This window comes from Phyllobates terribilis, unplaced genomic scaffold (genome assembly GCF_046119375.1).
Source record: "Phyllobates terribilis strain yellow unplaced genomic scaffold, ASM4611937v1 Scaffold_3__8_contigs__length_932513732, whole genome shotgun sequence".
Taxonomy (NCBI): domain Eukaryota; kingdom Metazoa; phylum Chordata; class Amphibia; order Anura; family Dendrobatidae; genus Phyllobates; species Phyllobates terribilis.
The window spans coordinates 202069338-202095275 of NW_027362763.1; the positions used below are offsets into that span (position 1 = coordinate 202069338).

At 41.7% G+C, this 25938-nt stretch overlaps 1 protein-coding gene across 3 annotated transcripts in view; it reads right to left on the minus strand.

Moving 5' to 3' along the window:
• The window catches only part of INPP5D (inositol polyphosphate-5-phosphatase D), a 171584-nt gene that overhangs the window by 46664 nt on the left and 98982 nt on the right, over nt 1–25938 (minus strand). For all 3 annotated transcript variants that reach the window (XM_073674490.1, XM_073674489.1, XM_073674491.1), the window contains 10 exons: nt 22802–22904; nt 22523–22719; nt 22308–22425; nt 21299–21395; nt 16445–16583; nt 16175–16283; nt 10588–10676; nt 9553–9634; nt 7173–7262; nt 2558–2671 (listed from right to left, as the gene is read on the minus strand). In XM_073674490.1, the coding sequence (XP_073530591.1) occupies nt 2558–2671; nt 7173–7262; nt 9553–9634; nt 10588–10676; nt 16175–16283; nt 16445–16583; nt 21299–21395; nt 22308–22425; nt 22523–22719; nt 22802–22904 (1138 nt within the window). The remainder of the gene's footprint in view (nt 1–2557; nt 2672–7172; nt 7263–9552; nt 9635–10587; nt 10677–16174; nt 16284–16444; nt 16584–21298; nt 21396–22307; nt 22426–22522; nt 22720–22801; nt 22905–25938) is intronic.

Below are 25938 nucleotides of genomic sequence, written 5' to 3' on the forward strand. Positions count from 1 at the left end.
TTTTTCAATACGGAGGTGAAAGTAATTCAACATGCCTGACCGTTCTTTCTCATGAGATTTGCTGTCAGGGGAGAGTTGGGTCCATCAAATGTGTATGGCCAGGTTAAAGAGTTGCCCCACGGTTACACCTGATCACCTGGCTACAGAATCTATATATATAAATGTCTTATCCCGTCTGTCTGTCTGTCTTTCTGTCTGTCTGTCTGTCCAGGAAATCCCGCGTTGCTCATTGGTCCGGCAGCGGCCAATCAGCGCCGCGGGATTTCTGAAAAAAGATGGCGGGCGTTAGCGGCTCATCTGCCGGACGGAGGTCAGCGGCGATGCAGCGGGTAGATGAGTGGCGCTAGCAGCACAACTACCCCGACCGGCGCCGCTGACCTCCATGCGGCTAACGTCGGAAGATCAGCGGCTTGGCCCGCTGATCTCCCGACAGCAAGTGTGAACGGAGGACCGGGGAGCGGCGCCGCCGGTCGGGATGCTTCTGCTGCGAGTAGCCGCTCATCTCCCGGCTTCTCGCAGCAGAAGGAGCCGCACAGGCAGCGCCGCTCCCCGGTCCTCGCTAATACGGAGCCGCACAAGCATCGCCGCTCCCGGGCCCACACTAATACGACGCTGATTGGTCGCGGTGGCCGGCCGCGACCAATCAGCGAGATGGGCGGCGAATTTAAACGCCGCTCTGCTGATTGGTTGCGGCCGGCCACCGCGACCAATCAGCGAGATGGGCGGCAAATTTAAACGCCGCTCTGCTGATTGGTCGCGGCCGGCCACCGCGACCAATGAGCGAGATGGGCGGCAAATTTAAACGCTTCTGTGCTGATTGGTCGCGGTGGCCGGCCGTGACCAATCAGCGAGATGGGCGGCAAATTTAAACGCCGCTCTGCTCATTGGTCGCGGTGGCCGGCCGTGACCAATCAGCGAGATGGGCGGCAAATTTAAACGCCGCAGTGCTGATTGGTCGCGGTGGCCGGCCGTGACCAATCAGCGAGATGGGCGGCAAATTTAAACGCCGCTCTGCTGATTAATCGCGGCTGGCCACTGCGACCAATCAGCGATATCGGCGGCAAATTTAAACGCCACTCTGCTCATTGGTCGCGGTGGCCGGCCGCGACCAATCAGCGAGATTGGCGCTAAATTTAAACACCGCTGTGCTGATTGGTCGCGGCCGCCGGCGACCGCTACCAATCAGCGAGATTGGCGCCAAATTTAAACACCGCTCTGCTGATTGGTCGCGGACGCCAGACGCGACCAATCAGCGAGATTGGCGCCAAATTTAAACACCGCTCTGCTGATTGGTCGCGGACGCCAGACGCGACCAATCAGCGAGATTGGCGCCAAATTTAAACAACGCTCTGCTGATTGGTCGCGTCTGGCGTCAGCGACCAATCAGCGAGATTGGCGCCAAATTTAAACAACGCTCTGCTGATTGGTTGCGGTCGCCGGCGGCGACCAATGAGCAGTATTGGCGCCAAATTTAAACCCCGCTCTGCTGATTGGTCGCGACCGTCGGCCGCGACCAATCAGTGATTTTGGTGCCAAATTTAAACAACGCTCTGCTGATTGCTCGCGGTCGCCGGCCGCGACCAATCAGCAGTATTGGCGCCAAATTTAAACCTCGCTCTGCTGATTAGTCGCAACCACCGGCCGTGACCAATCAGCGATATTGGCGCCAAATTTAAACACCGCTTCGCTGATTGGTCGTGGTGGCCGGCCGCGACCAATCAGCGATATTGGCGCCATATTTAAACACCGCTCTGCTCATTGGTCGCGGTTACCGGTCACGAATAACCAGCATTATTGGTGACAAATTTAAACACCGCTCTGCTGATTAGTCGCGGCCGTGACCAATCACCATTATTGGCGCCAAATTTAAATAACGCTCTGCTGATTGGTCGCTGCCGCAAACAATCAGCATTATTGCCGCCAAATTTAAACCCCGCTCTGCTGATTGGTCGCGTTCGCTGGCCGCGACCAATCAGCATTATTGGCGCCAAATTTAAACCCCGCTCTGCTGATTAGTCGCGACCGCCGGCCGTGACCAATCTGCGATATAGGCGCCAAATTTTAACATCGCTTTGCTAATTGGTCGCGGTTGCCGGCCTCGACCAATCAGCGATTTTGGCGCCAAATTTAAATACCGCTCTGCTGATTGCGCTCGGTCGGCCGCATACCTATTCTAGAATACCCGATGCGTTAGAATCGGGCCACCATCTAGTAGGTGATAAGTGTCTGATCGCAAGGGGATAAGAGATATAGGCCCTATAAAATTCTCACCTGTGGGCTCTGATTCATCATTTGTGGGTTTTTTTTTTTTCAAATTATTATTCAAATGATCAAATTAAAAATAAATAATAAATAACAAAAGAAACCCTGATTTAAACACTTATACATTGTTTCTGATGACCCCTGATAAGCTGTGCAACATCTGCTGGTCCCATTGTCTCTCTGGGCCAAATGCACATATATTGTATGTATAAAAAGTGTTTTATTTGGAACAACAAATAGACTGTAGATTGTATATCGCTGCTATGGATACAGTGTGGAAACATAAAGAACTTACTTTCTAGACAGCAGGAGTGGAATTCTATGTAGAACTTGGTGTGACTCTTGGTGTAGAGCGTCGCCTTACAGTTCAGCAGCTCAATATATCCTTGTACATCAGATTCCCCTGGATCTGAGAAGCAAGCGAGAATGAAACACAACTACTATGATCAAAAATGCTACACTGTTAACACAATAATACAAAAAAGTACCCACTGCTAATAGTACAGTGTCCAAGAAGACCTGCACGTTTTATTATTACTACACCTGTGCCAGGAAAAGAGTTTATATGATGCATATTCTAAGAGGCTATACACCTTTGCACATTTTTTTATTGTTCATTTGTTTCCTAAATGGAAAGCTAGGGAGCTTTTCAAACAGTGTTAATTAAAGTGACTCTGTTACCAGCTATGTAATCTGACAGCAACATAATGGAGATAGACCCTGATTCCAGTGTTATCTCACTTACTGGGCTGCTTGATTTCGTTTTTATAAAATCACTGTTTTATCATCAGGAGATTATCACTAGAGGACTAGTAAACCTGCTGCCAGGTAGTCCAACCACACCCCCATCACTGAGGGGCAGCTTTCTGCCTATGCAGTGTACAGCGCAGCGAATCAGTGGTATGGGCTGGGTTATATAGAGCTCAGCATTTAGAGAACGGGTAGATCTGCAGCAGATAAAACAATTTCTAATACTTAAATACAGTTTTTAAGTGATGAATCGCTGGAATCAGTGTCTCTAGTCTAACATCACACTGCTCTCAGTTGGGGTGGCAGAAATCTGGTGACAGATTCCCATTAAATGTGTTCATATTGCTTCTGCAGTGTCTATAAGTCCTATATCTATCTGAGTATTTTTATTTTTCAAGAACATTACAAAGAGGGCTTTCTGCTGGTTCTGATGCTGTCTTTGTTCCCCCCACTTCTGTCAGTGTTAGAAATAGCAGCAGTCAGGGGGGTTATACACAGATATCCATAGAATGGAGAGGGCAGAAAATATCTCAAGAAAGGCAGAAGAGAAAACAGGCTACAGAAAAGGAGAAAAGCCATAATTGCGACGTCAGCAAAGAATAAAAGCTAATATACGAGCTACAGGTGCATCTCACTAAATTAGAATATCATCAAAAAGTTAATTTATTTCAGTTCTTCAATACAAAAAGTGAAATTCATATATAGAGTCATTACAAACAGAGTGACTGTATGGGAGCTAATAAATACAGCAGCACCCAGGTTACACACAGAGCTCACTTCCAGCCTATATTACTGGGAGAGACATTCCTACAAGAAAAAAAATCTGAAACATCTGTCTACAAACTACTAACATGAGGTCTCAAATGAATGAACAAATGAGAATTGCAGACAGTAACTTAGAGCAATTTTATTAAGTAAAGGTAACCACTATGTAAAAATCCGATCCATGGTGTCTATAATCTTTAAAGAAGAAATATTTATTAGCTTACAGTATATTCCTGGTTTTCACCAGTGAAAGATTGGGGTCGCAGAGTGGCTTAGTGATTGGCATTATTGCTTTGCATCGATGAGGTTCTGGGTTTGAATCTAACCATCAGCGTGGAGTATATATGTAGTTTTCTTCTTGTGTGGATTTCCTCTCTGGTTTCCTTCCACACTCGTAAATTTGATGTGCATGTCTAAAATATGCCAAGTGGATTGTGAGCACCATTGGGGTTAGGGACTGATATGAATAGTGACAATCTCTGTATAATGTGCCAGAATATAGGCAATGTGGACTAAATACATTATTGAGTCGCTAGGGACTGTGAGTAATATCCATGCATTCTGCATACATATCTATGGGGCCATGCTACTAATTATATGTAGTGATTTCCCAGAACACGATTATAGCACAATATACATAGTAACATAGTAACATGGGTTGAATAAAGACCTAGGTCCATCAAGTTCAACCTTCCTCCCCCAATTGTACATTTTGTCTAATTTAACTGTAACCCACAATGTTATGTGTATCGAGGAAATCATCCTAGTCGTGCCGGAACACAGCCGTCAATTAAACTGTAGTTCTACCCACATTGGGCTATATACAGTGGGTACGGAAAGTATTCAGACCCTTTAAATTTTTCACTCTGTTTCATTGCAGCCATTTGGTAAATTCTAAAAAGTTCATTTTTTTTCTCATTAAAGTACACTCTGCACCCCATCTAGACTGAAAAAACCCAGAAATGTAGAAATTTTTGCAAATTTATTAAAAAAGAAAAACTGAAATATCACATGGTCATAAGTATTCAGACCCTTTGCTCAGTATTGAGTAGAAGCCCCCTTTTGAGCTAGTATAGCCTTGAGTCTTTTTGGGAATGATGCAACAAGTTTTTCACACCTGGATTTGGGGATCCTCTGTCATTCTTCCTTGCAGTTCCTCTCCAGTTCCGTCAGGTTGGATGGTGAACGTTGGTGGACAGCCATTTTCAGGTTTCTCCAGAGCTGCTCAATTGGGTTTAGGTCAGGGCTCTGGCTGGGCCAGTCAAGAATGGTCACAGAGTTGTTCTGAAGCCACTCCTTTGTTGTTTTAGCAGTGTGCTTAGGGCCATTGTCTTGTTGGTAGGTGAACCTTCGGCCAAGCACTCTGGAAGAGGTTTTCATCCAGGATATCTCTGTACTTTTCCGCATTTATGTTTCCTTCAATTCTAACCAGTCGTCCTGTCATTGCAGCTGAAAAACACCCCCATAGCATGATGCTGCCACCACCATGTTTCACTGTTGGGATTGTATTGGGCAGGTGATGAGCAGTGCCTGATTTTCTCCACACATACCGCTTAGAATTATCACCAAAAAGTTCTATCTTCGTGTCATCAGACCAGAGAATCTTATTTCTCATAGTCTGGGAGTCGTTCATGTGTTTTTGAGAAAACTCTATGCAGGCTTTCATATGTCTTGTACTGAGGAGAGGCTTCTGTCGGGCCACTCTGCCATAAAGGCCCGACTGGTGGAGGACTGCCGTGATAGTTGACTTTGTGGAACTTTCTCCCATCTCTCTACTGCATCTCTGGAGCTCAGCCACAGTGATCTTGGAGTTCTTCTTTACCTCTCTCACCAAGGCTCTTCTCCCACGCTTGCTCAGTTTGGCTGGATAGCCAGGTCTAGGAAGACTTCTGGTGGTCCCAAACTTCTTTCATTTAAGGATTATGGAGGCCACTGTGCTCTTAGGAACCTTGAGTAATGCAGAAATTCTTTTGTAACCTTGGCCAGATCTATGCCTTACCACAATTCTGTCTCTGAGCTCCTTGGGCAGTTCCTTTGAGCTCATGATTCTCATTTGGTCTGACATGCACTGTGAGCTGTGAGGTCTTATACAGACAGGTGTGTGCCTTTCCAAATCAAGTCCTATCAGTTTAATTAAACACAGCTGGACTCCAATGAAGGAGTAGAACCATCTCAAGGAGGATAACAAGGAACTGGACAGCATGTGACTTAAATATGAGTGTCTGAGCAAAGGGTCTGAATAGTTATGACCATATGATATTTCAGTTTTTCTTTTTTAATAAATTTGCAAAAATGTTTACATTTCTGTTTTTTTTTCAGTCAAGATGGGGTGCAGAGTGTACTTTAATGAGAAAGAAAAAATAACTTTTTAGAATTTACCAAATGGCTGCAATGAAACAGAGTGAAAAATTTAAAGGGGTCTGAATACTTTTTGTACCCACTGTACACCAAGTAAGATTCTCCCTTCCTTCTTTTATTCCAGAATGTTAATATACAACATCATTACATATTTGTTGGAATCTTAGAAAACCATTTTAGTATTGCAATGATCTGTTTCAGATATATAGAAACATTTTTTGTCTCTCTAGTCCAGAAATTGAGAAATTGTCTGCTTGCTGCTTTGGTTCTCGCCACCGACATTTGCTGATCAATATGTGTGTATATAACCTAAAGTGATATCCTAAAACTGAGACATGTACTATGAAGAGGTTGTCCAGGAGTGTAACATACAAAAGCATAAAAAGACTGGTGAAGTGTAGTGTGAAGCTCCTACTTCTTGTGTATGTGCCTGTTGGTGCCCTGGTGGTCATGACACTCACTGTATACCAGTGGAGTTATGATATAACATTATAGGGAATCTGTCACTAAGGTTTTGCCAGCTAATCTGAGAGGAGCATAATATAGAGAAACTTACTGGGCTATTTGCTGTTGTTTTGATAAAATTACAGTTTTATCAGCATTAGATTATCACTAGGGGACTATTAAACACGCTGAAATGTAGTCCTTCATATTCATGTGCTCTATATAACTCCTTCCCCAACACTGGTAGCTTTCTGCCTATACACAGTGCCCACAATAAGCTGCCAATCAGTGGTGTGGGTGGGGTTATACAGAGCTCAGCATTCAGAGAACTGGTGGATCTGCAGCAGATAAAACAGTATTTTTTATCAAAACTGCAGCAAGTAGCCCAGCGTGTGATACTTCTCTGGAATCAGGGTCTCTGCCCCTAGCTAGGATGGGGTAGCAATACCTGATAACAGATTCCATTTCAGTAGTCTCTCTCCAGCAGTACTACAGTCATATGAAAATAATTTCCCACAGAGAATAAAAAGAACACTGATATATCCCAATACCACAATAAATCATATTTGATGACTTCCCCAAAGTTTCCTTACTGTTTTTTGAGACGAACTGGGATGTCACGCCAACTTGGAAAGTAGCAAATACAGGTGAGTGATCACTGGTGGTTATATCTTCTGTGCAGCCTTCAGACAGAAACATATAGAGCGAAGTTACTGATATGCAAAGCACAAAACAGCTCAGCTACCTGCATCATGTGCTGGATGAATCTGGCTTAGAAGCATTTATAGGGAATCTGTCAGCCCAAACTGATGGCATGAAATAAGCCCAAAACCTGGTCGTTAGTGTTCAGCAAATCGTTTTGCAGGGCCTTGGTGTAGCGGCCATATAAGTAGTCCGTAGCCGCCAGATAGGAGCTCTGCAAACATCCTCCTACCTGCTAGAATTCCTGGCACCTCTTCTGATTAGTAGGCTCGGTACAACGACAGGCATGTGTCACCCCGTAATGAGGACTATGAATCAGATGGGTCGCCGGGGAATCTGGACCAGGGCCCTGCAAATTGATTCGCTTATCTCTTCTTGTAGCCCCTCTAAAAATCGCTCCTTAGGTGTTCAAATCAATGCTTTCATTCTACAGAAACTGAATTTAAATCAAATATGCTAATTAAGGTGCTCAGTGCACCCTTGGTGTGGCCAAGAGGCTCAGTGCACCACTCCGCCCACTTATTTTGTATGCCCCAACCTTCCTCACTGGTTAGTGACAGTGATGGATTGCCTCAACTTTCTGTACAAACAATCCTCACGCTACACAAGCCAGGTCTGTCAATCACCAGTGTGGGAGGTGGGACATGCAAATCAGGGGGCGGAACTGTGCACTGAGCCTCTTAGCCACACCAAGGGTGCACTGAGCACCCTAAATAACATATCTGCTTAAACTTCAGTTTCTGCAATATATAGACAGCGATTAGATCACTAAATGATGTCCGTGTGGGCTGACAGACTCTATTTTAAGTGTTATTTCTATCTTATAAATACCTTTTTGATTTGTGGGTAGGTTCTCTTGAGAACCAAAGGATTGCACCATTGATTTAGTACTGATTTATCTACATAGTTTTCACTTTACAGGGTGTTCCATGCTGCAGAGGGAACGGCAGCATGGCCCTATTTACTTGCCTTTGAAGGCACTAATGTAAAAGAAAAAAAATAATGAAGGGGCCGCAGCCCTAATCCAACACTGCGGCGCCAGCCACTTAATTCACAGGACTGATAGAAGGTCTTAAGATCAAACCCCCACTAATAACAAAATGGTGGCATATTGTAGCAATAGGCCATCACTATATGGCTAAGTTCACACGAGCCTATAAAAAATTCTTTCCGATTTTCAACCAAAAAAAAACAGCCAAGTTTTCACCAGTATGGTCATCCATATGGCATCTGTTTTTATTCATCAGCAGTTATTCAAATTTACACAAGCAAATACAGTTTCCTATTTTAAAGAGGTTGTCCACTACTTTTACATTGATGGGTTATCCTTAGGTCTGATCGGCCGGGGTCCGACACCCGGCACCCCCACCAATCAGCTTTTATCGGTGGTGGCGGAACAGAGTACTGCACATTTGCCTACTATTGATTTGAATAGGAGGCAGATGTGCAGAACCAAGACACAGCCACTACAAGTAGAGGGAGCGGCTCGGCAAGTGAGTACTTCAGGTCAGTGGCAAACACCGATAAAAGGAGTGCCGGGTGCCGGACCCCGGCCGATCAGACATGGATGACCTATCCTAAGGATAGACCATCAATGTTAAAATAGTGGACAACATCTTTAAGTATTGCAATATAGCTCTATAATCGGATGCCATATAGATGATCTGGGTTTTTTTTGCGCACCTGAATAGGTGAGTCTCATCTGATACTTTGAAGAGAATAGTTTATCCTGTGATTTTTTTTCTTGATGACATTTGGTCCATTTGAAAAAATGGTCATTGAACCTATTGAATAATATTGGTCCAAGTGCTGTAAGTTTTTTCCACGGACAACACTAAGACCGAAAATACGTCAGTGTAAAAATAGCCTATAAGATGGGAATAAGTTAAAGGGGTTTTCTGGGCTGTAGACAAATTTCTGCTGACACTTTATGTGACTGCAGATTGCTGAATAGTGGCAGTGTGCAATGCGCACACTGTCACGATTCCCCTGTGTTACCAGTGCAAGTGGGCACTGCAGATACGTGACCACAAGTATAGTATTTGTATAGTTATGGTTATGTGTCAACTAGAGTTTCTTGAGCTTCTTTCAATACATTGTAAAGAGGGGATGACAATCTAATCCATACATGACCATAATTATGCAAATCACATACTTGCGGTCATGTGACTACACCTCCAACTTTGCTAATACAGGGGAATCATGACAATGTGACATTATGGCAATGAGCCATGTATACTTGCAAAGTTCAGGTAAAATATAAGTACTTACCATATGATTGACATACAACATGCATCTGGGGGTAGGATTTCCATAGCACCCTGTCGCACCAAGAAGGTAAATTGTATTTGATCTAAAAAAAAAAAAAATACATGTGAAAACCATACCATAGTAATCCATCGTGTCGAGGTGGACTCATTGGAGCCAAATCGCGCTGGTTTAATGGATTGACAGCAGCATCTAAATGGCTAACAGCATAGATTAGAGCTCAGCTCCAACCGTTGCTGTTAGAGATAGATGTCAGCTGTGTAACAAAGCTGGCATCTACTGTATGTGCAAATGTACAATTAGGTTCATTTGTGGTAAGGGGGTTAAACTCAGCGTAAAGAAGAACAAAGAGTCCTGGAAGTGATGATATGGCCCCCTGAGCCCTGATCTCAGCATCATTGAGTCTTTCTGGGGTTACATAAAGAGACAGAAGGATTTTCACAAGACTACATCCACAGAATATCTGTGATTTTTTTTTTGATTTTTCTTTTGTTCAATCATTTTGTTAACTAATAAAAATAAACTATTAGCACTTCTATTTTATGAAACATTCTTATTCTTTTTTCTAAAACTTTTTAACAGTACCCAAATATTTTAACCCGCTGTCACACATTGTAGAAACCAGAGTGAAGCCTAGAAAGGTAACATCTGGACACTAAAAAATATATTTATTAGCCTCTGAAACACCCTGGACCACAAAAGCTGTTACATTGTCCCCATTATTAACTACTTAACGGTATTATTATTATTATTATTATTTATTTAAATGATACAAGTGTACCAGGGATGTATTAATTAATTGCTAAACAACCTTAGATAACTTTAGGGTGACCATATATGTATAGAATAACCTGAAAATGTTCAATATGAACTGTTAAACAACTCTTTTCTAGCAAATAAAGCATATTTCTTGTGTTTCATGTCCTTAACTTGCAGTCACTGTATCTGTTGTATCTGTAAATTGACCATTAAATGACAATATTACAATCTACCATTATTCTCCATGAATATAACCCCTACGATGAGCCGGTTACTTACCCCTGTTGCTTTCTGCTTTGTGTAGCAATAACGTTCCCTTGTTCCTCGCTCATAGCGATATGTTGGGGGAAATGTGATCTCTTCTTCATCTGCAATGAGTAATAGATAGATGTATTATCATATTGTACATACTTGTTATATAATCTAAGAGTTTCCCCATTCTGTCTTTATTTTCTTCTGGGCATTATTTTGTCCCACTTTCTAATACATGTTCTCCTCCTGCTGCAACTATATGGCGTGTTCTCAATATAGGGATTGATTGAGAAGCGTGTGACCGGACCTGTCCATCAGCCTCCTCCAATTAAAAAACTGCTTTACCGTTTGGGGTATTTTTCAATTAGAGGAGACTGATGGACACGTCTGGGAATCCGAACCTTTTGTTCTTAGAGGAGATAATATGTTTCCAGATGTCTCCTGCAGTAGCCTATTAGTCTGCATATGATGATGTTCCCTGTCCTCGGAGCTGTCAATCAAGCCATATAAGGTGGGATTAAGGTGTGGCAAGCTTGATTTGACTCTGCAGCATCTCCATCCCCTTGACTCAATAGAGCTAATTAGTATAGTACCTGAGCAGGAATGAAGCTTAATTTTTGATATTTTTGCTAAAATTACACATTGACCAGGGAGAAGATGGACTCTTTTGGGTGCTAATTAATGAGATCTCTCAGGTGATGGTGGCACTTTGAGGGATGAGGGTAGGGGTCAACAATTGTCAATTTTCCTTTAGCCCCTTAAAAAACTGTGACATACAGTTTTGTCACAGGTTGCTTGCGCGGAGTATAGAGCAGGCTCAGGAGCTGATCCTGCTCGATACCAGGCAGATGCTGGCTGTGTTGCATCTACCTCTAATTGCAGCGACCAGAGCTATTTCTGATCACTGCTGTTTAACCTTTTAAATCTCGCTGTAAATCACTGACAAAATCACGCACCGGCTCCCATTGGACCCCATGCAATGCAATGCAGGGAGTCGATGAGTTACCATGCACCTGGGGGCTGCCATTGATAGTACATTACGTTTACTATATGCTGCAATACTGTAGTATTTCTGTATGTAGTATCAGCCATCAAATGACCACACGATCAAGTTCCCTAAGTGTATGTTCACACAGAGTTTTTTCACATGTTTTTTTGGTGTGGTTCTGCGCGTAAATCCACATAAAAAATCCTTTAAATATGGATTTCAAAGAGAAAACACGCCTGCAGTGTATATGTCATATTTTTAATGCAGGGTATTTTTACATTTTTGTTTTAAACAAAAAGTATTTTAATTCTTTAGTAAAGTTTTCCTAGTGTTAATTGTGGCAAAATGCATGTTTCACGTGGTTTTTATATCATATTTTAATGTGTTTTTTGAGAGGTTTTTGCAATGGAAATGTGACAAGAACACAGCATATTGTGACACCTCATATTAGAATTAAAAATGCGTAAAAAGCCTGTCCAAAAGTGCACCAAAACCTCATCAAAGCAGCTTAAAAAAAGTCTGTCTTCACCAAACCACAACAAAAACAACAGGCGTTTTAGAAGCGTTTTTTAAATGTGGATTTTTTGGGCTGAACTCAATGTGAATATGTCCTAAGGGGATTAAAACACTTTTTAATTACTCCTCTTTTGTCTGTTCAAAAATTAAAAAAAATAAAAATATTAAAAACTTAACATATATGGTATTAATGTGTTTAAAAAAAAGTCCTATCTAGCAAAATATAAAATTATTCAAACCGTACGTTAAACCCTGAGTAGTAACAAAAATTAAAATGCTTTATTGTTTTTTTGTTTGCTGGCGCTACACTTCCTTAAAAAATAAAACAAAGAGAAACCAAAAAAGCATATGTACCCCAAAATGGTATAAATGAAAATGTCAGCTCTGCACGTAAAAAGTGAGGCCTCACCTAGCTTCAGTGGAAAAGTAAAAACTTTACAAGTCTCAGAAAATGGCAACACAAGGATTTTTTTTTTATAGCAAAGTTCAGATTTTTTTTAACTACTCTCTCTCTTTTGTGTATGTGTATGTACACTGCTCAAAAAATAAAGGGAACACTCAAATAACACATCCTAGATCTGAATGAATGAAATATTCTCATTGAATACTTTGTTCTGTACAAAGTTGAATGTGCTGACAACAAAATCACACAAAAATCATCAATGGAAATCAAATTTATTAACCAATGGAGGCCTGGATTTGGAGTCACCCCCAAAATTAAAGTGGAAAAACACACTACAGGCTGATCCAACTTTGATGTAATGTCCTTAAAACAAGTCAAAATGAGGCTCAGTATTGTGTGTGGCCTCCACGTGCCTGTATGACCTCCCTACAACGCCTGGGCATGCTCCTGATGAGGTTGCGGATGGTCTCCTGTGGGATCTCCTCCCAGACCTGGACTAAAGCATCCACCAACTCCTGGACAGTCTGTGGTGCAACGTGACATTGGTGGATGGAGCGAGACATAATGTCCCAGATGTGCTCAGCCAGATTCAGGTCTGGGGAACGGGCGGGCAAGTCCATAGCTTCAATGCCTTCATCTTGCAGGAACTGCTGACACACTCCAGCCACATGAGGTCTGGCATTGTCCTGCATTAGGAGGAACCCAGGGCCAACCGCACCAGCATATGGTCTCACAAGGGGTCTGAGGATCTCATCTCGGTACCTAATGGCAGTCAGGCTACCTCTGGCGAGCACATGGAGGGCTGTGCGGCCCTCCAAAGTAATGCCACCCCACACCATTACTGACCCACTGCCAAACCGGTCATGCTGAAGGATGTTGCAGGCAGCAGATTGCTTTTCACGGCGTCTCCAGACTCTGTCACGTCTGTCACATGTGCTCAGTGTGAACCTGCTTTCATCTGTGAAGAGCACGTGGCACCAGTGGCGACTTTGCCAATCCTGGTGTTCTGTGGCAAATGCCAAGCATCCTGCACGGTGTTGGGCTGTGAGCACAACCCCCATCTGTGGATGGCGGGCCCTCATGCCACCCTCATGGAGTTGGTTTCTAACCGTTTGTGCAGACACATGCATATTTGTGGTCTGCTGGAGGTCATTTTGCAGGGCTCTGGCAGTGCTCCTCCTGTTCCTCCTTGCACAAAGGAGGAGCTAACGGTCCTGCTGCTGGGTTGTTGCCCTCCTATGGCTCCCTCCACATCTCCTGGTATCTGCTCCATGCTCTGGACACTGTGCTGACAGACACAGCTACCCTTCTTGCCACAACTCGCACTGATATGCCATCCTGGATGAACTGCACTACCTGAGCAACTTCTGTGGGTTGTACTGTAGACAACGCCTCATGCTACTGTACCTCTAGGGGTGAGAGCAATGGCAAAATGAAAAAGTGACCAAAACAGCAGCCAAAAAGGATGAGAACAGAGAAATGGCCTGTGGTCACCACCTGCAGAACCACTCCTTTATAGGGGGTATCTTGCTAATTGCCTATCATTTCTACCAGTTGTCTGTTCCATTTGCACAACAGCAGGAGAAATTGATTCACAATCAGTGTTGCTTCATAACTGGACAGGTAGATTTCACAGAAGTGTTAATGACTTGGAGTTACATTGTGTTGTTTAAGTGTTCCCTTTATTTTTTTGAGCAGTGCATATACCTTATAATACAATAAACATAAAAACAAAATTGAGGAATTGCATTTTTTCTCCTGTCTTGCTCAGTATATCATAAGATTAAATGATTGCTGCCATTCAAATTACAACTTGTCCTGCAAAAAATCAGCCAAACAAACCCTCATATGGTTCTGTCAACGGAAAAATAAAAAAGATATCGCTTTGAAAGAAGGGGAGGAATAAGCTAAAGCGCAACAAAGAAAATTTGCCAGGCCTTGAAAGGGTTCAAATAAATCTTCGTGTTTATCAAACTTTTTCCATGTCAGATAATTTCATCTGAGGGAGTATGTAGCTGAGACCACAGCTAATACGAAGAAAGTCACCCGTTTCTGTACCGCCTAACTAGTTTGGGAGTGCTGGGAACTCCCAGTCTATTGATAATATAGGCCCATTAATTTAAATGCAAAAGACTATACAGCAGATAATCAGAAAATGCCAGACAGGGGCGATGCTGATAATGACCATCCAGAGAAGATGTAGTCAAGGTTCTTATAGGTAGTTGACCTGATGAACTTCCCAATTCAGTATCGAAACGCGTAGCCTGAATATCTTGCATGTAAAGGAACCCTAATGACATTTTCTATTCTTTGGACTATCCTTATTGGCAGCGCCGTGTTCTGCATTTTCATTTTCTGGGATGAACCCACCAATTTCGGAGGGACTGCCCAACCACCTAACCATCTGGTGTATATGGGGGGCTCCTGACTTCCCCAACAGATGATGTTGGAAGAGAGTATGATTGGGCAGTTGGAATTTCAACACCAATCCTTTTATTTAGAAGAGATAGGTCGCTGTCAAAGGTAACTGGCAGCAGCTTTTCCTCTCTCCCAGCTGAATATGTTTGTATGGGGGTGTCTGGAAAGATAACGCTTGGCCAACAGCAATCTCTTATGTATCGCCAGCTTTATTGTACTGTATATGCATTAACACTTATTTACCCCTATATGTCAGACCCCACTGTGATTAGTTTGAAAACCCCTTCAAATATTGGGCCCAGAATTGTCACTGCATTTCCGCCAGTTTTTGGGCATGAATACCTCTCAGTTGTTTTTTTATTTTGTGAATCCAGAGCCTCTCACCTAGCCAAATCAGTTTTCATACTTTGCACTGACTAGGGCCAACAGCTCGAAACACCGTGTCTGCAAATTGAGATTCTGATTTGGCTTTTATCCTAAGTCATGTTGCACGACTCGTTAAAGGGTTGATTGTGACTTGTAGAATTGCTGCTGCCAATAGGTGGCGCTATAGAGTTCGAGTCCTCTTTTTCTCTGAAGAGGCAATTTTCATATTATTTTGTGAAAAAATTCATCAACCAATTTACTCCTTTTTTCTAAGTTGTCTTTTGCAGTTTAGTTAGTTTTCTGATTTTTTTTATGTCAGTGTGACTTTTCTAGACGTTTTGGACAAATTCCAGAGGGTTTAAACAGATTCATAAAATGCAACCCTTTAAAAAAAAATCATTCCTCCCCCGGAGGGATTTTATGTATACTTGTTATTTCAGTGCATTTTTTGCAACATTGAAGAGTTGCAAAACCAGTTGAAGTCAGAAAAAAAAATTGAGGGTTTTGCACAAAATTAATGAATCGTTGCGCCATTTTGATGAAAACCACTGTTCAAAAAAGAAAAGTGACTTGGAAAAAAATTGCAAATGATGAATTGAGCCCAAGTTATCCCATTAGTACATTAGGACAAGCACTGTCCATATGCCCAGCTAGGGCTTGTGGAGGACACAGAGGAGGGTTGACCAATTGAAAACCCCATCAGTGTAAGAGCAGCTTTATCTCTGGTGTACCCAGTACGTCCATTCATTACATTGCATCTATTCCTCTGAATACATGGCACATAATGCAACATTTTCCCAACAGCCAGTAAAAGAAAAAATAGAAAAACACATGGCCAAGTGATTGTCAGATCAGAAACCGAATCTGTAACTACGTGAAATGGGGTTGTCTTTAAATTTAGAGCATTGCATGATATTACTTACTGAAGTGGAGGAAGACTTTACTTTCCTTACGTTCCATATTCAACTGGTCATTGGACAGAAGTTCTTGGTGTTGCTGTAGTTTGATCTTGTGAACGATGTTTTCTGCCTCCTATTAATCAAACAGACAAAATAGAACTAAATTGGTTTGCTAATATATAAATCATGTACCACTCCTCTATATCCAATAAGTACACAAAACACAGTGTTAAGTTAATGGATTCCAGATTCAGAGCTGGGGCAGATCGGGCTGCCATTATCTATACCGCTTACACTGTTCGGCAATTGAACACGATAATTAAGATCTCCGAGCCAAAAAAGATGAGTAAATCGATGTGAGATGTTGAAAGGGCTCAGCTTCTTGTCACCCAGGACCAGGAAACGCAGTATGTTAAAGTAATTCTGCTTTCTCCTAATTGAGAGAAAACAACAGATGGGTGGATTAGGATAGCATTCTGTCTCTCCACAGATACAAGCAAGCTCCATGAAATGTGAACTGCACTGCATTACATAAAAAAATTAAGAAAAATAGTTAAAAAAACAAAACAAACAGTTTTACATTAGGGCGCCTAACGGGCCATCGTAAATTTGAATTAGTAGGTGGCGTTCCATCCAATATGTTTATACCCAAGGGGTCAGAATGAGGGTTAAAACCAGACAATCAGCTGAGCCAAGATGTGTTGGATTATATACTTCTCTGCAGCCCTGACTTTTGAAAAAAGCAGGCTTTAAAGGGTCTCTGTCAGCACAAAGTGACTGTTCAGGCGCTTGGTGCACCCTTGGGGTAGCCAACTATTTAGTTGCACCTTCCCACCTACTTGTTTTCCCTCTATTTTCACCCCCCCACACACACACACACACTCTTCTTTGTTTTACAGCTCTGGCTTTATAAAGCCTGGGAAGGACAGAAATAGATGAAAAATAAGTAGGTGGGAAGGTGCACTTAATTGTTTGACTACGCCAAGAGTGCACCAAGCGCCTATGCCTGGTTCATTCTGTGCTGACAGAGACAGAATCCCTTTAAAAGTCTGGAGGATCAAACTTCCTGCCTCTTACCCCATTTATGGAATTTCAGATATCCAATATATGGGTGTAGTAGTGGAGTGACAATTATCTAAAGGGGCATTGTACTGTATTTAGGGACAGGCTCTCGAAAAATAATATGTATATATATATAGTGTTATAGATTCTTATCAAGATCACATCTTATTTTTCCTATGTCTGCAGAGACCAAATGTTATAATCTTGCTTCACTTAACAGACTTTGTGTGAGCCTGCCGAAAGGAGCTGATTGTGGTGCTTGCTGGACAGTTTGTGGACCTCACTGAAGCTGGTGCACCATGTGTGAGCCTGCTTGAGGTACAGTTATATGAAAAAGTTTGGGCTCCCCTATTAATCTTAAACTTAATGTTTTCTTAAAATTGGTGTTTTTGCAACAGCTATTTCAGTTTGATATATGTAATAACTGTTGGACACAGTAATGTTTCTGCCTTGAAATGAGGTTTATTGTACTAACAGAAAATGTGCAATCTGCATTCAAACAAAATTTGACAGGTGCATAAGTATGGGCACCTCACCAGAAAAGTGACATTAATATTTAGTAGATCCTCCTTTTGCAAAAATAACAGCCTCTTCCTGTAGCTTTTAATGAGTTCCTGGATCCTGGATGAAGGTATGTTTGACCATTCCTCTTTACAAAACAATTCCAGTTCAGTTAAGTTTGATGGTCGCCGAGCATGGACAGCCCTCTTCAAATGATCCCTCAGATGTTCAATGATATTCAGGTCTGGGGACTGGGATGGCCATTCCAGAACTTTGTAATTGTTCCTCTGCATGAATGCCTGAGTAGATTTGGAGCGGTGTTTTGGATTATTGTCTTGCTGAAAGATCCATCCCCTGCGTAACTTCAACTTTGTCACTGATTCTTGAACATTATTGTCAAGAATCTGCTGATACTGAGTGGAATCCATGCGTCCCTCAACTTTAACAAGATTCCCGGTGCCGGCATTGGCCACACAGCCCCAAAGCATGATGGAACCTCCACCAAATTTTACTGTGGGTAGCAAGTGTTTTTCTTGGAATGCTGTGTTTTTTTGCCGCCATGCATAACGCCTTTTTGTATGACCAAACAACTCAATCTTGGTTTCATCAGTCCACAGGACCTTCTTCCAAAAAGAAATTGGCTTCTCCAAATGTGCTTTTGCATACCTCAGCCAACTCTGTTTGTGGCGTGCTTGCAGAAACGGCTTCTTTTGCATCACTCTCCCATACAGCTTCTCCTTGTGCAAAGTGCGTTGTATAGTTGACCGATGCACAGTGACACCATCTGCAGCAAGTTGATGCTGCAGCTCTCTGGAGGTGGTCTGAGGATTGTCCTTGACTGATCTCACCATTCTTCTTCTCTGCCTTTCTGATGTTTTTCTTGGCCTGCCACTTCTGGCCTTAACAAGAACTGTCCCTGTGTTCTTCCATTTCCTTACTATGTTCCTCACAGTGGAAACTGACAGGTTAAATGTCTGAGACAGCTTTTTGTATCCTTCCCCTGAACAACTATGTTGAATAATCTTTCTTTTCAGATCATTTGACAGTTGTTTTGAGGAGCCCATGATGCCACTCTTCAGAGGAGATTCAAACAGGAAAACAACTTGCAAGTGGCCAATTTAAGTAGCTTTTCTCATGATTGCATACACCTGGCTATGAAGTTCAAAGCTCAATGAGGTTACAAAACCAAAAAAAGTGCTTTAGTAAGTCAGTAAAAAGTAGGTAGGAGTATTTAAAACAAGAAAATGATAAGGGTGCCCATACTTATGCACCTGTCAAATTTTGTTTGAATGCAGATTGCACATTTTCTGTTAGTACAATAAACCTCATTTCAAGGCAGAAACATTACTGTGTCCAACAGTTATTACATATATCAAACTGAAATAGCTGTTGCAAAAACACCAATTTTAAGAAAACATTAAGCTTAAGATTAATAGGGGTGCCCAAACTTTTTCATATAACTGTAACTAACTCATTGTTTGTAGACACCATTAATTCTCCTGTGGAACCTTCTCCCAATAGAGGGGAAATTTGTTTAGATGACTATACTAATCTGAATATATAGATACTGTGATTCGGGTACTTTTATTTTACTAAGGCAAATTGTTTCCAAGGCACCAGAGAAATCATTTAATTTCTTGATGTATCCAAAATGCACCATCAAGGCAACATTTTGGCCTTTTTCAAGCATAATCAAAATGGCAGACAAAACTTTTGATTATGCTTAAAAAAGACCATGACTCAAGTATTGTAGAGGCCTCCTTTGCACAATAATAACTTGGCTTATAAACAACTTTTTTGACCACATGTGAAATAAAGACAAACTCAATTGTTGGATTAAATTGGCCAAATCAGCCTTTATTATAACAAACAATAATAATAACTTTTGGCAGAAGGAGGCTCTTAGAGCTCCAAAGGCCTGACATTACCCGAAATGAACTTTCGGCATTACCCCCAGCCGCAACCACCAGTTTGAGGGCACCTCCGTCACCGGAAACGTTCACTATGCCACCGATTCCCCAGGGACCCCACCCTGAAAACTCCAAACACAATTGGAGGGTGCCATCTACTTGATGCACTTGACACCATTACAACACGGAACTGTGCCTCTGTTCTAGCTGACAAAAACATGGAAAAAATAGGGCGGGCGGGACCTTTCCCTGTTGTGCCACCATGCCCAGAGTACCCCCACAGCCCCACCCACCCCATTTATATGCCCCTACAAAATTACCTAAAAACGCCCCCCTCAAGACCTCCCACTTAAACTTTTGACCCTATACCCTGCTACGTACAAAGCACTTAACCCCTGATGGTCCTACAAAGCCGAGTCTTGGCACATTCTGCCCATGGCTCTGCTAGGGCTCTGTTTTAACTGACCGAAACTTTGCCTTGATGGTGCATTTTGGATAAAAAAAGGAATGAAACTATTTCTCTGGTGCCTTGGAAACAGTTTATCTCTGGATTTGCTGGTAACTTGGTGGGAAGCTGCCCCAAGGAAGCACAGAGCCTGTGGAGTGGCGCAGAGGGAATTGCCATTACGGAAACGTTGATTTTACATTTGAATTGGTCCTTTATTCGTCTGAGTACCTTACTTCAGCCAAGTATGCTATTCTGAATATGTGTATATTGTGATTAGGGACACCCTGACAAAGTATGGACTCTGGCTTTTGTCATACCGGCTAGAGTCCATACTGAGTTAGTGACAAGGCAGGGACCTCGTCATAGGTTGGATCTGTGGTAGCTGAGAGGTCAGCAATATATGTGCGGAAGTTATTTATCTATGAAGGGCCAGTATAGGGCACATTTGGACCAGCTGACGGTAAACTTGGGCGCCATTTGCAGTTTATATTAGGTTGCTTACATTCATGACAAGGCCAGGACCTACATTAGTTTTTTTGAGGACGTATACAACTTATAGACAGAGCTTTGTCTCTACTTGTAGTGAGATAGATCAAGGACTCACCTGTGTATGACTGACATGTATTCTGATCAGGCATGTCATGGTATAACTTGTGTATAACCAACATAGATACAGATTGCTAAGGCCATCTTGTTGTTCTACATTTCCACTACCGGCACATTCTGCCTGGGGAAATGTTGGTTATTGTACATCTGTTTACTGATGGGGTCACAAGGCTCCTCCATATTTTGCCGACCTTCTGATCCCCCATGATAAGGAACTTATTATATGTATATGTCTATGATACTTCCATAATTATACTTATTCTGGTCTTTTTTACTCCTTTTTGTATGTTTGGACCCTTATTAAGTTGGCATATCTGATGAATACTATGATTTTATGAGGTGATTTTTCTGTGAATTTTTGTGGATACTTCTGTCAAACATTTTTAGTTGTCAGTGATTTATACGAGTTATGATCCTCCACAGGCTAATCTAGGTGTGAGGTTTATAGACTGCAATTCTTCTAATTGTATTTGTCTATATAATGACACCGATCAGCTCAAATTGCTCCCAGATACTATAGAGATCCAAAGAACCTTTGGCTCTGTTATTAGAAAATGATGGATGTATATTTTAACATAAGAAACCCCAAATATGTATCTACATAGAAGAAGTAATTGGTACCTGAGTTTCTTTTCACTCCCTGAAGTAAGGTGACTGTTAATGAAACCAAATGAAGTCCCATTGAACATAAATGAGGCACCAACTGCTCCTTTATTACCTATGTACAAGAATATATGATATAAATTAATAGAATTAAGCTGCCCATACACTTTAGATTTTTCTCCCTTCTCTCCCCTATATTTGCTGGGCTAAGTTTGCATTTTTATTTTAAAAGGGTCAAAGGAATAACCTGCTGTTAGCCTGTGTTCACACGTTGCGTTTTTGCAGCATTCTTTTTTTTCCAGGCAAAACCAGCTCTCTTAACAGTAAAAAAACAACCTCAAAAAAGCAGCTTTTGATGAGATTTTGCTGCGTTTTTTACTGCGTTTTTATCAGGGTACATTTGTCTCTTGTGCATGCTGATAAAGTTTAGTGCATAAAAAAATAACCTGATTCAACTTCCTCAGGTTTTGGCGCCATAAACGCAGCAAAACCAGACACCTGCGCTTTTTTCTGCGTTATTGCGCTACCTATTGCTTTCAATGAGTGAAAAACGCAGCAAAAACACTGAAAAAAAAAAACGCTGAAAGAAGTGACATGATGCACTTTGCAAAAACGCGGCTCTTTACAAAATAGCCAGGAAAAAACAACAACAAGGTGTGCGCATGAGATTTCTGAAATCTCATAGACTTCGCTCGTACTGTAAAACATAGCTGAAAATTTGCATAAAAAAACACATTAAAAAAATGCAAAAACGCAATGTGTGAACATTGTAGACTCCTTCAACAACTTTTTCCCATAAGAACAAAGGATTGGGCATGGTTGAACCTACATGTCCGATCCTTCATTACCACAACATGTACCATGGAGGGAGAAATGGGACACCCCAATACACCTTAGAAAGTTGGCTAATCCAACCTAAACTGACGGGTCTGCTAGACATTTGTTTAATGTGTATGGGGACTTATAGTAAATTGGATATCAGACCCTATATGCAGAAATACAAAGCACATTCCCGCCCATTTCTTACCCAGTGTATTGGCAATTCCTGTTTTCACACTGTTTGTGCAAATGTGGCTGATTCGGTGGGCATGTTCCTGCTTTGCCAGGATAACTATCCGTATATTCCAGAGTGTTTGAATTGTAATCTAAGTAACAATGATAATTGCATTATATCATAGTATTTGCAATGTATTTCATGTAGTCATCAGTTCCTATAGTTATATCAGTGGCCTATATAATTACCAGTTTATATTCAGCATTAGTGATCTCATTTAAGGAGCGAAGCAATATTTCCACCCATTCTTTTTCATTCAGAGGATCTTCCTGGGTACCAATCACATATATATCATGTTCTATGTAATCAGCCGTCTCGTCGCGTGTCTTGCCTTGCCCTTTGCAGAGGAACCAGGAGGTAATTTTCTTTGGTGGAGGAGCATCTCCTGTTACAAGTGTCACAACAAGTAATTATTTAATATCCTAGGTACAGCCAATTCAGTATCTTTGGTAAAAATCATAACCCACCCATATTCCACGTCCCTGTGAAGATGGTCAACATGTCGGGTTCTAGCTGATCAGAATGTTTGTTCTTCATCTGCTGGAGAAGCTGGCAGAATCCTTCTCTTTTCTATATGGCAGTAGAAAGTTTAATTATATTATCAAAACTTGTTCGTATATTGGACAGTTGTAATAGTTGTTAAATAAAAGGACAAAATGCTGGCAAAAAATAGTTCCTACACATTGCAATCTGTTGGATGTGCTAGAAAAACAAGTCTCATCCATTAAAGAGGTTGTCCGGCCTTGGGGTACAAGTTCCAGTCACTCTGTCATTGCAGACTTGTGAATCCTCTCGGCGCTTACAGTACGCGTTGTCAGGATTCTCGTGTGCCAGCATATATGATTTGTACACATGCAGTCACGTACCGACTAGACGTGCGGAGCCTTGCTTAATACAAGCAAGGCCAGATTAGTCTAGTCGGAAAGTGCCTGGTAGTATGCAAATCGCTGCCGACACCAGCCAATCCTGACAGGACGCACGTTGAGCGCTGTGAGGATTCACAAGTCACATAGAGTGACTGCAGATTTGTACCCCAAGGTCGGACAACCTCTTTAAAGGGAACCTGTCAGCAGGATTTTGCTAAGTAAACTACAGGTGGTGTCATGTTGGGACTGTTGCACTGATTAAAATGATCATAGAATCATAGAATCATAGAATGGTAGAGTTGGAAGGGACCTCCTGGGTCATCTGGTCCAACCCCCTGCTCAAAGCAGGATTCACTAAATCATCTCAGACAGATGTCTGTCCAGCCTCTGTTTGAAGACGTCCATTGAAGGGGAACTCACCACCTCTCGTGGCAGCCTGTTCCACTCATTAATCACCCTAACTGTCAAAAAGTTTTTTCTAATATCTAATCTGTGTCTCCTCCCATTTAGTTTCATCCCATTGCTTCTAGTCTTTCCTTGTGCAAATGAGAATAAAGATGATCCTTCTACAATGTGACAGCCCTTGACATATTTGTATACAGCTATTAAGTCTCCTCTCAGTCTTCTTTTTTGCAAGCTAAACATTCCCAAATCCTGCAACCGTTCCTCATAGGACATGGTTTGCAGACCAGTCACCATTCTGGTCGCTCTTCTCTGAACTTGCTCCAGTTTGTCTATGTCTTTTTTAAAATGTGGTGCCCAAAACTGTACACAGTATTCCAGATGAGGTCTGAGCAAGGAGGAGTAAAGACCGATAATGACTTCACGTGATCTAGACTGTATGCTTCTGTTAATACATCCCAGAATTGTATTTGCCTTTTTTGCTGCTGCATCACACTGTTGACTCATGTTCAGTCTATGATCTATTAGTATACCTAAGTCTTTTTCACATGTACTGTTGCTTAGCTCTATTCCTCCAAGTCTGTATATGCTTTTTTCATTTTTATTGCCCAGATGTAGTACTTTGCATTTTTCCCTGTTAAAAACCATTCTGTTGGTTGCTGCCCACTGCTCCAGTTTATTTAGGTCTTTTTGAATCCTCTCTCTCTCTTCTCTAGTATTAGCTATCCCTCCTAGCTTTGTGTCATCAGCAAATTTAATCAGTTTACCCTCAATTCCTTCATCTAAATCATTGATAAAGATGTTGAACAATACAGGTCCCAGGACGGAGCCTAGAGCACCAATGAAAGACCTTGCCTACAGTCCCGCCCCGGAGCGCGGGCATATCATTAACTCAAAACTGCAAACACTGATTACACAAGAACCACAAGATGGATTTCTTCACCTCAGGTATCAATTTAATCAGTGCAGCAGCCCCAACATGACACTGCCTGTAGTTTACTTAGCACAATCCTGCTGACAGGTTCACTTTAAGGCCCCAACTTGTAGGATTTAAAGGATCTGCTGCTATTGGGTCCCTACAAAGGTCTTGTAGAGTCCATGACTAAATGTATCAGAGCTGTGTTGGTATCTCGAGAGAAATCTAAACAATTTTAGTTAGGTTATTTTAATGATATAGCTGAACTTTGTAAATTAAGGTGTCTGGTTTGTAATTCTAGTTGATTACATGCTTAATGCAATATTCTTGAGGAAATCAGAGATGGAAAAAGGATTAAGAAGAATACAAGTAATCAGTAACGCGAGTAGCAGCAGAGTGTAATAGGAGATGCGGTGGACAATGCATGCTAGGTATGGATTTTGGCCAGCTCACCACTGTTCCGTGCACATGTTCTCCTGCAGTAACAATAATCCAAATAATGGAGGGAAGACGAGCACCAGATAGCTGCTAAATACCTCCTTAAGTTCAAGTAAAATCATTAAATTACCAACACAGATGAAAAAAACAACATTACTGGACTAATGCATTTCAGACCTGTAGGCTCCTTACTCTTAGCATTTTAATGACATACACTAGCCAAGTAATGTAATACAATTAATAAAATACTTCACCCTCTATGTTTTGTTTGGCCTTTATCCCTAATCCTTTAAATGCTTCACAAGATTTTTTTCAGTCCCACACAGGTGGTCTCTCCAGTTGGCATTGAAAGAGTTAGTTAACCGGCAGCGGAGAGGCCAGGAGGAGTGTTCTTACCAGGACGGGTTGTGGACTCTTATGTAAAATAGTACATTTCCATAAGGACTCAATTATAGATTAACCCTTTCGCAACCTTGGGATTTGTCGTTTTTGCATTTTCGTTTTTTGCTCCCCTTGTTCCCAGAGCCATAGCGTTTTTATTTTTGGTCAATATGGCCATGTGAGGGCTTATTTTTTTCGGGACGAGTTGTACTTTTCAACGCCATTACTAGTTTTACCATATCGTGTACGGGAAAACGGGAAAAAAATTCCAAGTGCGGTGAAATTGCAAAAAAAAGTGCAATGCCACAGTTGTTTTTTATTTATTTTTTTACCACGTTCACTGAATGCTAAAACTGACCTGCCATCATTATTCTCCAGGTCATTATGAGTTCGTAGATACCAAACATGTATAGGTTCTTTTTTATTTAAGTGGTGAAAAAAAAATCCAAAATTTGGTAAAAAAAAAAATAGCGCAATTTTCTGAGACCCGTAGCGTCTCCATTTTTCGTGATCTGGGGCTGGTTGATGGCTTATTTTTTGCGTGCCGGGCTGACGTTTTTATTGATAACATTTTGGGTTAGATCCGATGTTTTGATCGCCC